The 15,543-nt window shown below is 43.6% G+C and overlaps 1 protein-coding gene across 1 annotated transcript in view; it reads left to right on the top strand.

Moving 5' to 3' along the window:
- The window catches only part of LOC311129024 (stabilin-2-like), a gene marked incomplete at its 5' end in the record, with an annotated part of 34,461 nt that overhangs the window by 7,900 nt on the left and 11,018 nt on the right, over window positions 1–15,543 (top strand). Inside the window, 35 exons of the mRNA XM_084161273.1 lie at window positions 64–194; window positions 303–436; window positions 606–685; window positions 1,072–1,221; window positions 1,443–1,586; window positions 1,867–1,929; window positions 2,161–2,277; window positions 2,443–2,496; window positions 2,788–2,868; window positions 2,968–3,120; window positions 3,311–3,370; window positions 5,684–5,776; window positions 6,134–6,220; window positions 6,368–6,479; window positions 6,590–6,770; window positions 6,945–7,038; window positions 7,202–7,360; window positions 7,516–7,611; window positions 7,741–7,833; window positions 7,946–7,993; window positions 8,506–8,645; window positions 8,833–8,944; window positions 9,041–9,208; window positions 9,410–9,517; window positions 9,636–9,767; window positions 10,352–10,480; window positions 10,571–10,633; window positions 10,735–10,830; window positions 11,194–11,389; window positions 12,027–12,122; window positions 12,629–12,680; window positions 12,840–12,901; window positions 13,055–13,180; window positions 13,351–13,424; window positions 13,517–13,591. Of these exons, the coding sequence (XP_084017399.1) occupies window positions 64–194; window positions 303–436; window positions 606–685; window positions 1,072–1,221; window positions 1,443–1,586; window positions 1,867–1,929; window positions 2,161–2,277; window positions 2,443–2,496; window positions 2,788–2,868; window positions 2,968–3,120; window positions 3,311–3,370; window positions 5,684–5,776; window positions 6,134–6,220; window positions 6,368–6,479; window positions 6,590–6,770; window positions 6,945–7,038; window positions 7,202–7,360; window positions 7,516–7,611; window positions 7,741–7,833; window positions 7,946–7,993; window positions 8,506–8,645; window positions 8,833–8,944; window positions 9,041–9,208; window positions 9,410–9,517; window positions 9,636–9,767; window positions 10,352–10,480; window positions 10,571–10,633; window positions 10,735–10,830; window positions 11,194–11,389; window positions 12,027–12,122; window positions 12,629–12,680; window positions 12,840–12,901; window positions 13,055–13,180; window positions 13,351–13,424; window positions 13,517–13,591 (3,759 nt within the window). The remainder of the gene's footprint in view (window positions 1–63; window positions 195–302; window positions 437–605; window positions 686–1,071; window positions 1,222–1,442; window positions 1,587–1,866; window positions 1,930–2,160; window positions 2,278–2,442; window positions 2,497–2,787; window positions 2,869–2,967; window positions 3,121–3,310; window positions 3,371–5,683; window positions 5,777–6,133; window positions 6,221–6,367; window positions 6,480–6,589; window positions 6,771–6,944; window positions 7,039–7,201; window positions 7,361–7,515; window positions 7,612–7,740; window positions 7,834–7,945; window positions 7,994–8,505; window positions 8,646–8,832; window positions 8,945–9,040; window positions 9,209–9,409; window positions 9,518–9,635; window positions 9,768–10,351; window positions 10,481–10,570; window positions 10,634–10,734; window positions 10,831–11,193; window positions 11,390–12,026; window positions 12,123–12,628; window positions 12,681–12,839; window positions 12,902–13,054; window positions 13,181–13,350; window positions 13,425–13,516; window positions 13,592–15,543) is intronic.

Here is a 15,543-nt window from a genome sequence, read left to right as displayed (position 1 = left end):
ATGTGCCAGTCATTTGTGTTAGGTGAACCTCCCCCTGAGTGGTGTTTTTGGTTTCGCTTGTAGTCTCATTGTGAGTGTCAAGACGGGTTTGACCACCTGGCAGGAGGGGTGAGCTGCAGCCTGAAGGACATGTGCAGACCAGACTCCTGCAGCAAAAATGCCAACTGTTCTACAGTGGAGCCGAACGTAGTAGAGTCAGTATGTTTCTGTTCTCTTAGACTTTGTGTGTTTAAGGATATTTGTGCAGTAAAACCATCTTTCTTCAAAGATCGTCTTACCTTCATTCATCTCTCTTACGCCAGGTGCACATGTCACCAGGGTTACCTGGGCAACGGCAAGATTTGCTATGGCAACATCATGCAGCGTCTGAACGATCTGAACTCAGAGCCCGGGGGCCAATGGACCGGTCAGCTCAGCAATGCCATCACACTCTTTGGTGCGTCTCATTGTTTAATCATCGGCCAATCAGTGACTCATCAAAGTTGCAGAAAACACCTATTTTGTTATGGGACTTGATTTACATGCTCTCTCTCTCTCACTCTCTCTATCTCTCTCTCTCTCTTGCACGCTCTCTCTCTTTCCTCCTCCTCCTCCTCCTCCTCCAGGTGCCATTTCTTGGCCCCTGAGCAACTTTGGCCCCTTCACTGTCTTCGTCCCAATCAACAAGGGCTTCAAAGGAACTCCAGTAAGATAGACAGTAGACACCCATAGCCACTGTAGCTATATTGGTACACAGTAGACACCCATAGCCACTGTAGCTATATTGGTACACAGTAGACACCCATAGCCACTGTAGCTATATTGGTACACAGTAGACACCCATAGCCACTGTAGCTATATTGGTACACAGTAGACACCCATAGCCACTGTAGCTATATTGGTACACAGTAGACACCCATAGCCACTGTAGCTATATTGGTACACAGTAGACACCTAGAGCCACTGTAGATATATTGCTGGATATTTTGGATATTTTTTGCAACACAATACCAATATTCTCTACTTTTCCACCTATAGCTGAAGTGTTTAGCATGTTTGTTGTAATAGTGAGTATGTGTTGTCCTGTCTCAGCTGAATACTCTGATGGCTGACCCAATGAAGGCTAAGTACCTGTGTAAGCTGCACATGGTTGCCGGGGAGATGCCCTATGACACGTTGAACAGAGGGGGCATCTACTACACTCTGACGGGGAAGGCAGGGGAGACGGTGACAACAGAAGACGTGAGATACACACACACGCATGCACACACAGGGGCAAGCCTCATTACCATGGCCATCCTGATTTAGACTGACAAAGGTCAACACCGTCCCAAGAGTACCTAAGTGGGCTTCTCATAGTAGTAGTGTTGACACAGCACAAGACGGTCCAATGAGAAACACTACTCTAATGACAGGTCATGCTGGTCATGCCAGCAAAATAACTTGATGATCCCCCCCCACAGGACAAGCAGCTCAAGATCCGTATCCATGGCAGCAGGAAGAAAGGCGGGTTCCTGCAGTCTGATGTCATCGCTTCCAATGGGATCATCCATATTCTCAACAAGCTGATGGACAGTGTCTCACCCACGGTGGAGAGTGAGAGAGAGGTGCACAGAGACCAGACACAAAGGCTGCGTCCCAAACGGCACCATATTACCTTTTTAGTGCATTACCCATAGGGCTCTGGTCAGAAGTAGTGCACTACATAGGGAATAGGGTGCCGTTTGGGACGCAACCAGATACATTGTTTACAATACTTAGAATAGCATTTACAGGGCCTGCATTTGTGTTGACACTACACATGGTTTTCTCATCATTGCAACAAGCCTGGTTGTTAAGTTAGCCTAAGTTCCATTTTGACATGACTTGTCATGTTATCCTTTCCAGGAGAGTCTGATGAAGATTCTATCAGACTACGGGAAGTTTTCCAAATTCAAGGATTTGCTGATGGTACTGTATTCTGTATTCATTTCATGTTATTTTAATTGTATTTAACATATTCTAGGTATTATTCAGAATATATTATATCAGATATGAAGTAACATCAACCTGTTGTTTTGATATCTTATTACTGTATTGTTTTTATTCATTTGTATGTATGTAAGGCACTTTTAACAAAATAAATTGGTTTGAAATATGCTATATAAATAAAGTTTGATTTGGTTTGATTCATCTGTACAGAAAGCCAATGTTGACTCTGTATTGGAGGAGGCTGGGCCCTCCACAATCTTTGCCCCCACCAACACAGCCTTCGATGCCATGAAGGAGGGACAGCTGGACTATCTCACCTCTAGTGAGGTAGGGAATGGGTGACTGCATGTGCACATACACATGCACACGCACGCACAATTGCAAACTCTTATGGCTCTGATGACACACACACACATCGTTTTGCAAAGCATGTGACGTCCCAGACCGTGACTGTGATGTGTGTGTGTTTGGCTTATTCTTGTCTGATTTCAGGGAAGCACTAAACTACTGGAGCTACTAAGGAATCATGTGGTCCCCTCAACCAAGGTGAGTGTGTGTGCTAGGCCCACATGTCAATCACCAAACCAGATAATGTCGAGTCCCTTAGACTTCAGGGCCCGTATTCATACATTTTCTCAGAACATGAGTGCTGATCTAGGATCTGTTATGTCCTGTTATGTTACGTCTATATTATAATTAATTAGATTACATGGATAGGGGAGACCTGATCCTAGATCAGCACTCTTACTCTGAGACGCTTTATGAATACGAACCCTGAACCCCTGACTATTCTGTCAATGTGTTTGCATACGGTTGTTGTTTTCCATTGGTTTGAAGTTGGAGGTCTATAACGCTGTGTCCAGCCCCCGGATTAGGACCATGGCCAATCAGATCCTCTCGTTCAACGTGACTGAAAACGTAAGTACATGTGACACATCAACACAAGAGAGGAGGTATGTACTGTATAGTGTGTGTGTGTGTGTAGGTGTTTTGTCTGACTCTGATGAAACCCCACAGGGTCAAATCCTGGTTAACGGCATGGCTGTACTGGAGGCAGATGTGGAGGCCAAGAACGGACGCCTCTATTCGCTGGACGGAGTTCTGATCCCGCTCTCCATCGAGCCGGTACTGCCTCACAGGTGTGACATCACAGAGAACAAACTTTTGAAGGTGAGTTTGAGTGACAGGTTCTGTGATCGTCCCCTGCATTCACATTGTGTTTTAGTTTCAGAGGTTTTATTCATTATTAACTTCATAACTTATGATTAGAGTCATCCTTTATTTCGATTTAGTGAGGTAGTTGGTTCTGGTTGCTTGTCCTCATTTGAGTGTCTCTCTTCATTGACATGCTACTTCCCAGGGTGACTGTGTCAGCTGCTCAAAGGTGACCAAGTCCAGCTGCCCATCCGGAGTGTCCACAGTAAGAACCCACACACACTGAACCCCAAAGAGTTTGCAAATGTTGTATAGAGACCTAAGCATCCCTTTCAGTTGCCTTCACATGGCTCTTTCATTAACCTTGTACAGTGCCTTCAAAAAGTATTAATACCCCTTGACTTATTTCACATTTTGTTGTGTTACATCCTGAATTCAAAATGTATCTACACACAAACCTCATAATGACAAAGTGAAAACATGTTTTTAGAAATGTTTGCAAATGTATTGAAAATGAAATACAGAAATATCTAATTTACTTAAGTATTTACACCCCTAAGTCAATACATGTAAGGATCACCTTTGGCAGCGATTACAGCTGTCAGTGGTTGTGAATAAGTCTCGAAGCGTTTTGCACACCTGGATTGTCCAATATTTGAACATTATTCTTTTTTAAATTATTAAAACTCTGTCAAAACTGTAACTAGGCCAATCAGGAACATTCAATGTCGTCTTGGTAAGCAACTCCAGTGTATATCTGGCCTTGAGTTTTAGGTTATAGTCCTGCTGAATTTGTCTCCCAGTGTATGTTGGAAAGCAGACTGAACTAGATTTTCCTCTAGGATTTTGCATGTGCTTAGCTCTATTCCGTTTCTTTTTATCCTAAAAAAAACTTCCCTAGTCTTTGCTGATGACAAGCATACCCACAACATGATGCAGCTACCACCATCCTTGAAAATATGAAGAGTAGTACTCAGTGATGTGTTGTGTTGGATTTGACCCAATCATAATGCTTTGAATTCAGTACATAAGGTTAATTGCAGCTTTACTTTAGGGCCTTATTGCAAACAGGATGCAAGTTTTGGAATATTTTTATTCAGTACAGGCTTCCTTCTTTTCACTCTGTCATTTGGGTTAATATTGTGGAGTAACTACAATGTGGAGTAACTCAGTTTCCTCTTATCACATCCATTAAACTCTGTAACTGTTATAAAGTCACCATTGGCCTCATGGTGAAATCCCTGAGCGGTTTCCTTCCTCTCTGGCAACTGAGTTATGAAGGACACCTGCATCTTTGTAGTGACTGGGTGTATTGATACACCATCCAAAGTGTAATTAATAACTTCACCATGCTCAAAGGGATATTCAATGTCTGCTTTTTTTTTTTTTACCCATCTACCAATAGCTGGAAAACCTCCCTGGTCTTTGTGGTTGAATCTTTGTTTGAAATTCATTACTCGACTGAGGGACCTTACAGATAATTTTATGAGGTAGTCATTCAAAAATCATGTTAAACACTATTATTGCACACAGAGTGAGTCCATGCAACTTATTATGTGACTTGTTAAGCACATTTACTCCTGAGCTTAATTAGACTTGCCATAACAAAGGGGTTGAATACTTACTGACTCAAGAAATGTCAGCTTTTCATTATTAATTAATTTGTAACAATTTCTAAAAACATAATTCCACTTATGGGGTATTGTGTGTAGGCCCAGTGGTGGAAAAAGTACCCAATTGTCATACTTGAATAGAAGTAAAGATACCTTAATAGAAAGTGACTCAAGTAAAAGTGAAAGTCACCCAGTAAAATACTACTTGAGTAAAAGTCTAAAAGTATTTGGTTTTAAATATATTTAAGGATCAAAGTAAATGTAATTGCTAAAATATACTTAAATATCAAAAGTAAAAGTAAAAGTATGAATCATTTTAAAATTCCTTATATTAAGCAAACCAGACAGTTTATTTAATTTTACGGATAGCCAGGGGCACACTCCAACATTCAGACATAATTTACAAATGAAGCATTTGTGTTTAATGAGTCCTCCAGATCAGAGGCAGTAGGGATGACCAGTGATGTTCTCTTGATAAGTGCGTGAATTGGACAATTTTCCTGTCCTGCTAAGCATTCAAAATGTAACGAGTACTTTTGGGTGTCAGGGAAAATGTATGGAGTAAAAAGTACATTATAGTGAAGTAGAAGTAAAAGTTGTCAAAAAGTGAACTATAGATACCCGCAAAAACGAATTAAGTAGTACTTTACACCACTGTGTAGGCCAGTGGCACAAAATCTAAATGTAATCCATTTTAAATTCAGGCTGTAACAAAACAAAATGTGGAAAAAGTCAAGGGGTCTGAATACTTTCTGAAGGCACTGTATGTGTTTACTGAGAGCCATGGTCTGTGTTGCAAATGGCATCATATTCCCTATATAGTGCACTACTTTTGACCAGAGCCCTATGAGCCCTGGACAAAAGTAGTAGACTTTAAAGGTAGTAGGGTGCCATTTGGGATGCTGCCATCCATGTACTCTATACAGCTCTGTGTTTATTTTGCTGATGTTGCCCCCTTTGTGTAGAACACCTTCATTCGCGGCTGTGTGTTCCGGGACATACTGGGTTTCAACATCCCTACGTTTGGCTGCGCCCTCATATGCAACAGGACCCTCACGGTACAGACACACACAGACACACATAAAACCCCAAACCCTAACTCCTAACCCTAACCCTAACCTTAACCCCAAACCCTAAACCTTTAAGCCTAAAATAGAATTATAACAAATTCACGTTTTTTGTTTTCCTACCTTGTCAGGACATGCTGTTGACTTGTCAGGACATTCTGGTGACTTGTCAGGACATTCTGGTCCTGATAATGTAGGAAAACACATACACACACACCACACACAACCTCCCTTGCACCTCGCACACCTCAAACACCCCTCACACACTCTGTAGGTCTGATTTGAGTTCTTCCCCCTCCTGAGCCTGTCCTCCTCCCTAACCCCACCTCTACATCATCCTCTCCCCAGACACCACTGTGCTGTAAGGGCTTCTATGGGCCAGACTGCACCCCCTGTCCTGGAGGGTTCAACACCCCCTGCTCCCGTCGCGGACAGGTGAGACACACCACTTAACCAATTTATCCCTTAACCACTTAAGCTATCTGACTGAGGATAATCAATGCAGTGATTGGCATAATTCTCATCTTTGTGTTTATGTACAGTATGTAGGTATTCATACTTATTTTCTACCATGTGTCTTAGTGTTCTGAGGGGATCGAGGGAAACGGGACATGTGTCTGTGAGACCAACTTCAAAGGCTCCCGGTGCCACTACTGCTCCAACCCCAACAAATACGGACCGGCCTGCGACAAAAGTATACCCCCGTCTTAGACATTCTATATTGACACAGGGACACATCAGTGTCCCCAGATGATGACACGTCTGTCTCATGTTGATGATGTGTCTATCCCCCTCTGTCCCTAGCTTGTGACTGTATCCATGGTGTGTGTGATAACCGTCCCGAGGCAGACGGGCGTTGTAAGGTGGACTCCTGCCAGCCGGGCTACACTGGCCAGTATTGTGAACGCCACACCCAGGCCTGTGGCCCCCAGGTGACCTTCTGTCATGCCTACGCAGAGTGTGACTTCAACGGAGGGGCAGTCAAGTGAGTGTGTAGGCTTCACTGCGGCCTTGTTGGGGATGATGGTATAACAATAGAATCCCTTTCTCTCACTCAATGTTCTAAATTCTCAAGACAACACAGTGTTTTGTATCCAAGATTTCCCTCCTGCAAAAGTTTTTTTTTAAAGTAAAAGCTGTGTTTTTTATGTGTGTGAAGGTGTGTGTGTAAGCCTGGTTTTCAAGGTGATGGGATCACGTGCGTGGACACGGACCCATGTGTCCTGCCGAACCGTGGAGGATGCGATGTGAATGTAAGCACAGAAAACACACAATGTACGAAAACCATACATCTCACCATCAACGTATTTCAGTACCTTTTCCAATTTAACATTTTAGATCTGTTTTTCACCTTAGCATGGTAGCCTGCTTGCTGTACTGAGCTGTTCTGACTGTGCTCTCCGCTACCCCCTACAGGCCAAGTGTATAAAGACAGGGCCAGGCTCACACACATGCCATTGTTTGGCAGGGTGGAGGGCAGACGAGGATGGGTGCCAGCCTATCAATGACTGCCTGGGCGCTGATAGAGGGGGCTGCCATCCCAATGCTACCTGTATCTACGTGGGCCCTGGACAGGTGAGAGAGGGGGGTAGGGCATCCAACTCCCAAAAAGTCTGACTGACCATGCTATGTTCGTATCTTTTCTCCCCTACTATCTATCTTATTCCATCCATTCAATAAAGCCCAAAGACTCCAGTTGATCTTACGCATGTTCCTATTTCCAAATGCAGAGCGGCTGTGCGTGCAAGAGTGGTTTCCGTGGCAATGGGAGGGAGTGCGAGGCGAACAATCCGTGCGTGGAACAAAATGGCGGCTGTCATTATCTGGTGGGAGCCCGCTACTTCTCATTGGCTAACACGATAAGTATTGACCAATAGAATCACAGACCATAATACTGAATGACTGAGATGATAGCCTTTGACCTCATGAACTTTGATCTACTTTCTCTCCTACAGGCAAGCTGTCTCTACGTGTCCGGTGCATGGAAGTGTGTGTGTGAGGATGGATACATAGGTGACGGAGAGGTGTGCTACGGTAACGTGGGACAGGTGAGCATTTCCTACCTTATTGCCAAGACAGGTAGCTACATATGGCTGAGGATTGGGGGACTGACATACTCTGATCTGAATAACAAACCTTACCTCCACTGTGTCTCTGTAGGAGTTGATGGCCCTTCCTGACGTCACTGAGTTCGCCAAATGGGTGACTGTAAGTTTGACTTGACCATTGTCATTTCTCATCGTTTTACAAGAGGGGGGTTTTGAGTTTTCCCTGTGTTGTTTATGCTGTTGTTCAGATTCTTTATTGTCTGAATAAGAAACAACTTATTTTCACTTCTGACATCCTGTATCAATAAGGAGACGTCACACCACACTCTTAGAAAAAAGGTGCTATCTAGAACCTAATAGAGTTCTTCTACAGACGGTTTTACCTGGAACCAAAAAGGGTTATCCTATGGGGACAGCCGAAAAACACTTTTGGAACCCTTTTTTCTAAGAGTGCATAGTGTAAGCTTCAGAAACGTTTAGTAAGACACAACCGGATATGATTACAGAGCATTATGGGTACTGTAGTGCATACTGCTACAATCTGCACAAGGTCATATTCACAACTCACCATTAACTTCTGTTAGCCTGCTAGTATGCCTGTAAGATGCTGGTCGGATGGTTTTAGGTCATCATGACATTTAGTATTTTATTTTGTCTCCTCCCCTCTCCCAGGACACAGGCATTTCCCAACTGCCACTCATGAACAGTCAGAACGTAACTCTGCTGGTGCCGTCCACAGCAGCCACAGACAAGATGACCAAAGAGGACAAGGACTTCTGGACAACCCAGGGGAACCTACCCAGTATCATCAAGTAAGACCTGGGTCATATTCATTAGGCACCAAATGAAAGAATATGGCCTGAAACAGGAAGAGATTACCTGGACTTCTCTCTGAACCGTCTCTTTTATTTTCCATTGGACAACTTTCTAAAACGTTTTGGTATAGGCATTGAGATTCTTCCATTGTGATAATCCTTATTTCTGATTATACCCTGATAGAAATCACATGATCCAAGGTGTCTACTCGCTAGCTGACCTACGCAACACATCCTCCACCTTGCAGCTCACTTCCCTTCTGAAAAAGGCTCTTCCTGTTACTATTATCAATGAGGTGAGTTTAGAGGTAGGTTTTATCCTAAGCTTGAAGTGAACAGGAACTGTGATACTGTAACACATGACCTGAAGTTAACCCTGTATTGTCTGTCAGTCCACAGTGATTGGAGGAGCCACCATAACAACCGCAAATGTGGCTTCAACCAATGGACTGATCCACATTATTGACACAGTGTTGGTTCCAGAGAGGAGTCTCAGTGAGGGGCTGCTGGAGCTGCTTGCACAGAGGCCAGAGTTCTCCCTGTTCAGGAGTTACCTTGTTGTACGTACATTATAAGGCTTCTATTCTTTTCATCCAAGCCACACGCTCGTACAGCACCCAAACTCTCTTTTTTGAAGAGAGCACTCTGATGAACAACCCCAGCCTTATCAATGTCTTATTAATGTTCTCCATTAAATTACTTGTGATTCCATATGCAGCCATATCTGAGGAAAATGTCTGTCTCTGTCTGCTCCCTCTCAGCATCATAACCTGACAGAGGAGATAGAGCAGGCCTCGGCGTACACAGTGTTTGCTCCAACAGACAGTGCTGTCCTCGAGTACCTCAAGAATACCGCTTCGGACACCATGGTGCCTCAAATTATTTTGTGATCTTGTTACACATTGTGTGTGTGTTTGTGGATGCGAGTGTGCGTGCTTATATAATGTATGAACTGTATAGTACTGTGTGTGTTTTGGTTGATGTCAGGACCTGAATACGACGCGGTACCACATAGTGCTGTCTGATAGGTTGATGAGGATAGACCTGCAGGGTGGAGCCTACAAGGAGACCATGCTGGGGTTCTCCTACCAGCTGGGCATCTTACCCAGGGATGACAAGGTATTATTATTATGGGATGCTCTGGGAATTCTGTTTGTGTTCTTCTGCTAGTGTTGTATCAGCCATATTGGATGTAGTCTACTACTGTTTGAGTCCTCTCAAAATGTGGTGCTTCTCTTCTCTTCTCTTCTCTTCTCTTCTCTTCTCTTCTCTTCTCTTCTCTTCTCTTCTCTTCTCTTCTCTTCTCTTCTCTTCTCTTCTCTTCTCTTCTCTTCTCTTCTCTTCTCTTCTCTTCTCTTCTCTTCTCTTCTCTTCTCTCTCCTCTCCTCTCCTCTCCTCTCCTCTCCTCTCCTCTCCTCTCCTCTCCTCTCCTCTCCTCTCCTCTTCTCTTCTCTTCTCTTCTCTTCTCTTCTCTTCTCTTCTCTTCTCTTCTCTTCTCTTCTCTTCTCTTCTCTTCTCTTCTCTTCTCTTCTCTTCTCTTCTCTTCTCTTCTCTTCTCTTCTCTTCTCTTCTCTTCTCTTCTCTTCTCTTCTCTTCTCTTCTCTTCTCTTCTCTTCTCTTCTCTTCTCTTCTCTTCTCTTCTCTTCTCTTCTCTTCTCTTCTCTTCTCTTCTCTTCTCTTCTCTTCTCTTCTCTCCTCTGTAGTTGTTTGTGAATGAGGCCCAGGTAAATGTTTCAGACATCCAGGGTGGTAAAGGGGTGATCCACGGCCTATCTGCAGTCCTAGATATCACCAAAAATCGCTGCGACATCCAGCAATTCAAGACATTTCCGGTACAGCTTAATCCATACCCCTTTCTTCCTTTTTCTAAACATTTGACATGAAATTTCTCAGATAATTCTTCATTCATCTTTTGTCTGAAGGGATCCTGTCAAGACTGCTTCTACCCACAAGACAACACCTGTCCAGCTGGATCTACCCCAATGGCATGATACCTTTCAAGTATATCCAGCTACTGTATAGTGGATCCAAAATGGCCGTCATGTTTCATGAATTACTCTCTGTGTTATGGCTGTTTTCCCTACAGGCATTGGTCAGGAAAAAGTGTATGTTCCGTCGGGTCTACCAGGGGGAACAGCTGCTCAGCATCGGCTGCAAGACCATTTGCAAGAACACTACCATTGTACGTGAGACACCAGTAGCACCACTAGCACTGTGTTCGGACTGCATCCCACCCTATTCCCTATATAGTGCACTATTTTTGACCAGGGCCCATAGGGAATAGGGTGTAATTTGACATGCATCCCTAGTCTAGAATGTGTCACTGGTGTAGAAACAAAAGCACTGTTAACATAATTTGTTAGCATTGTGTTTGCATATTTCTTACACATATTCAATGATTTAAATCCAAGAAGAGGAATCAACAAGGGTCTAGAGAAGCTCTACCTGAGTGAGGGAATTGACAGGCAGTGATACTCTACCTTTACGCCAATTGGAAGTGAGAGTAGAAGTGTGTCCCTGTGAGTGACTCTAGCACCCCCTGTAGGTGCGGAGGTGCTGTGGCGGGTTCTATGGGGAGCACTGTGAGCCGTGTCCAGGGCCCAAAGGCCAGCCCTGCTATGGGAACGGGGTGTGCCAGGACGGGACCAACGGTACAGGGGTGTGCCAATGTAAGAAGGGCTTCAACGGGACCGCTTGTGAAACGTGTCAGGAGGGCAAATACGGCATCCACTGTGACCAAGGTACTGTGACCAAGGTACTGTGACCAAGGTACTGTGACCAAGGTACTGTGACCAAGGTACTGTAGTAATGTACTGTATGCTCTTAGAAAAAAAGGTGCTATATAGAACCTAAAAGGGTTCTTCGGCCCCATAGGAGAACCCTTTGAATAACCCTTTTTGGTTCCAGGTAGAACCCTTTTGGTTCCAGGTAGAACACTTTTGGGTTTCATGTAAAACCCTTTCCACAGAGGGTTCTACATGGAACACAAAAGGGTTCTACCTGGAACCAAAAAGGGTTATCCTATGGGGACAGCCGAAGAACCCGTTTGGAACTCTTTTTTCTAAGAGTGTAGTAATATAGCGTCCACTGTGACCAAGGTACTGTCGCAAGATATATCCACTATAAACTTGCCACTACATTATAGAATCCAACAATTCAACGTTGGGATGCTTTTGCATTACAGAAACATAATCAACATCTACACTACTATCATCAGCACAGTTCTCTCTCTCTCTCTCTCTCTCTCTCTCTCTCTCTCTCTCTCTCTCTCTCTCTCTCTCTCTCTCTCTCTCTCTCTCTCTCTCTCTCTCTCTCTCTCTCTCTCTCTCTCTCTCTCTCTCTCTCTCTCTCTATCTCTGCCCCTCTCTCTCTCTACAGACTGTAGGTGTAAGAACGGCCGGTGCAATGACGGTATCCATGGAGATGGGACATGCGAGTGTGACGCGTATTGGAGAGGGATCACCTGTGATGACAGTATGTACTGTACGACAGTATGTACTGTATGACAGTACATGTGCTGGAGTTGTTCTTATTTTGTATTAGTATAATTTTAGCTCCTTGCATTTACTCTTTCAAGTATGTATGACAGGGTGATTGCCTGATAAGTGGGCCACAGAGCAGGAGGGTCATTCTTGAGTTGTGGTGGCATTTCGGGAAAATAAAATAAAATTGCATATCAATATCAACAAAAATGTATGAGGTGTTACTTTTTGTAATTTTTAAGTGTTTTTCATGGTTGCAAAGGCGAGGGACGCAAATGCCACGGCACAGGATGTATCCTACCAAGGGACTTTAGTCTCACCCCTAACAGACAGAAAGACATTAAAAATAAAAATAATAATATTACAAGTACATGTTACATGGGCATTTGATCTCACATGTATCATATCAATGTTATAGGATCATCTCATATTGTGTTCATGATACTGTAACATGACAATGTAAAAAAAAAAATGTAATCCCTGTTTGCTGTGTTTCAGAGTTCACTAGAGAAGAGAACTGTGGGGACAGGAAGTGCCACACCAGTGCAATGTGAGTGAACTCACTCTGACTTCAGCTTCCCACCACTCTATGATGTGATTATGTTGAAATCAAACCATTTCAGCACAGCAAGTCAGTGAAACAGTTCTTACATCTCTTAGTTATAAACTGTGGTTCCATCTCTTCTCCTCTTTTGCATCTATCTCACAGGTGTGTAGTAGGTCGCTGTGAATGTTTGGCAGGGTTTCAGGGCAACGGCACTGACTGCAAAGGTATTCTTCCTATCACTTCCCAGCATGCACTATTATACTGATACCTGAACTGCTATAAACTATATATGACTACTACACAGGAAACTAGGTGTAACAAATCTGTGTGTGTGTGTGTGTGTGTGTGTGTGTGTGTGTGTGTGTGTGTGTGTGCAGCGAAAGATGCCTGCAAAGACAATAACGGAGCCTGCAGTCCTCACGCTGTGTGTAAGAGGACTCTTCCAGGACGCAGGCAGTGTGTGTGTAACACAGGATATCATGGCGATGGGATGGTGTGTGTACGTAAGTATGGGTTTTTAATCTACACACTTTGACGGGTCAGGGGCTGAAATAATGTTGAGTTTCAGCTGTGTTTGTTCAATTAGTTATCTAGGGTTGGGCTACCACTGAAAGAAATGGTAAGAAAGTATTTGTGAAATGTTACTGTTAAACTTTGTTTTATTTTTCCTCAGAGATCAACCCCTGTCTGGACGGTAGAGGAGGCTGCCATGTGAATGCAGACTGTATTCACACCGGACCTAACAAAGTAAGTCGGTCGGTTGGTCGGTTGTGTGTGTTTGGTGTCCATCAATCTGTTGTAAAAAAAATGAACTGACTTATTTCATGTTTTCTATCCAGACGTCATGTGTGTGCAGCCAAGGCTACACAGGAGATGGGAAGGAGTCTTGTACGGTTGTCAACCTCTGTCGAATGGTACATCTCTAATCTCTCCCTCAATAAAGTGTCAATGTAGTGAACAGTGTATCAGTGTAGTGAGCAGTGTAACAGTGTGGTGAACAGTGTAGTGAACAGTGTAATAGTGTGGTGAACAGTGTAACAGTGTTGTGAACAGTGTAACAGTGTAGTGAACAGTGTAACAGTGTGGAGAACAGTGTAAATGTAGTGAACAGTGTAACAGTATGGTGAACAGTGTAACAGTGTGGTGAACAGTGTAACAGTGTGGTGAACAGTGTAACAGTGTGCTGAACAGTGTAACAGTGTGCTGAACAGTGTAACCGTGTGGTGAACAGTGTAACAGTGTGGTGAACAGTGTAACAGTGTGGTGAACAGTGTTACAGCGTGGTGAACGGTGTAACAGCGTGATGAATCATGTAACAGTGTGGTGAACAGTATAACAGTGAGTGTGGTGAACAGTGTACCAGTGTAGTGAACAGTGTAACAGTGTGGTGAACAGTGTAACAGTGTGGTGAACAGTGTAAATGTAGTGAACAGTGTCACAGTCTGGTGAACAGTGTCACAGTCTGGTGCACAGTGTAAACATGTGGTAAACAGTGTAAATGTAGTGAACAGTGTAACAGTGTGGTGAACAGTGTAACAGCGTGGTGAACAGTGTAACAGCGTGAATAATTATGTAACAGTGTGGTGAACAGTGTAACAGTGTGGTGAACAGTGTAACAGTGTGGTGAACAGTGTAACAGTGTAACAGTGTAGTGAACAGTGTAACATTGTAGTTAACAGTATGGTGAACAGTGTAACAGTGTGGTGAACAGTGTAAATGTAGTGAGCATTGTAATGGTATGGTGAACAGTGTAACAGTATGGTGAACAGTGTAACAGTGTGGTGAACAGTATAAATGTAGTGAACAGTGTAACAGTGTGGTGAACAGTGTAACAGTGTAGTGAACAGTGTAACAGTGTGGTGAACAGTGTAACAGTGTGGTGAACAGTGTAACAGTGTGGTGAACAGCGTAACAATGTGGTGAACAGTGTAATTGTAGTGAACAGTGTAACAGTCTGGTGAACAGTGTAAATGTAGTGAACAGTGTAACAGTGTGGTGAACAGTGTAACAGCGTGGTGAACAGTGTAACAGCGTGGTGAACAGTGTAACAGTGTGGTGAACAGTGTAACAGTGTGGTGAACAGTGTAACAGCGTGGTGAACAGTGTAACAGCGTGGTGAACAGTGTAGCAGTGTAGTGAACAGTGTAACAGCGTGATGAACAGTGTAACAGCGTGGTGAACAGTGTAACAGTGTGGTGAACAGTGTAACAGCGTGGTGAACAGTGTAACAGCGTGGTGAACAGTGTAACAGCGTGGTGAACAGTGTAACAGCGTGGTGAACAGTGTATATGTAGTGAACAGTGTAACAGTGTGGTGAACATTGTAAATGTAGTGAACAGTGTAACAGTCTGGTGAACAGTGTAAATGTAGTGAACAGTGTAACTGTGTGGTGAACAGTGTAACAGTGTGGTGAACAGTGTAACAGCGTGGTGAACAGTGTAACAGCGTGGTGAACAGAGTAACAGCGTGGTGAACAGTGTAGCAGTGTAGTGAACAGTGTACATGTAGTGAACAGTGTAACAGTCTGGTGAACAGTGTCACAGTCTGGTGCACAGTGTAAACATGTGGTAAACAGTGTAAATGTAGTGAACAGTGTAACAGTGTGGTGAACAGTGTAACAGCGTGGTGAACAGTGTAACAGCGTGAATAATTATGTAACAGTGTGGTGAACAGTGTAACAGTGTGGTGAACAGTGTAACAGTGTAGTGAACAGTGTAACAGTATGGTGAACAGTGTAACAGTATGGTGAACAGTGTAACAATTTAGTAAACAGTGTAACAGTGTGGTGAACAGTGTAAATGTAGTGAGCATTGTAATGGTCTGGTGAACAGTGTAACAGTGTGGTGAACAGTGTAACAGTCTGGTG

The sequence above is a fragment of the Coregonus lavaretus genome (assembly GCF_964263955.1).
Source record: "Coregonus lavaretus genome assembly, chromosome: 5".
Taxonomy (NCBI): domain Eukaryota; kingdom Metazoa; phylum Chordata; class Actinopteri; order Salmoniformes; family Salmonidae; genus Coregonus; species Coregonus lavaretus.
The sequence above is the reverse complement of the archived record's forward strand: the minus strand, read 5'-3'. Positions and strand labels throughout refer to the sequence as shown.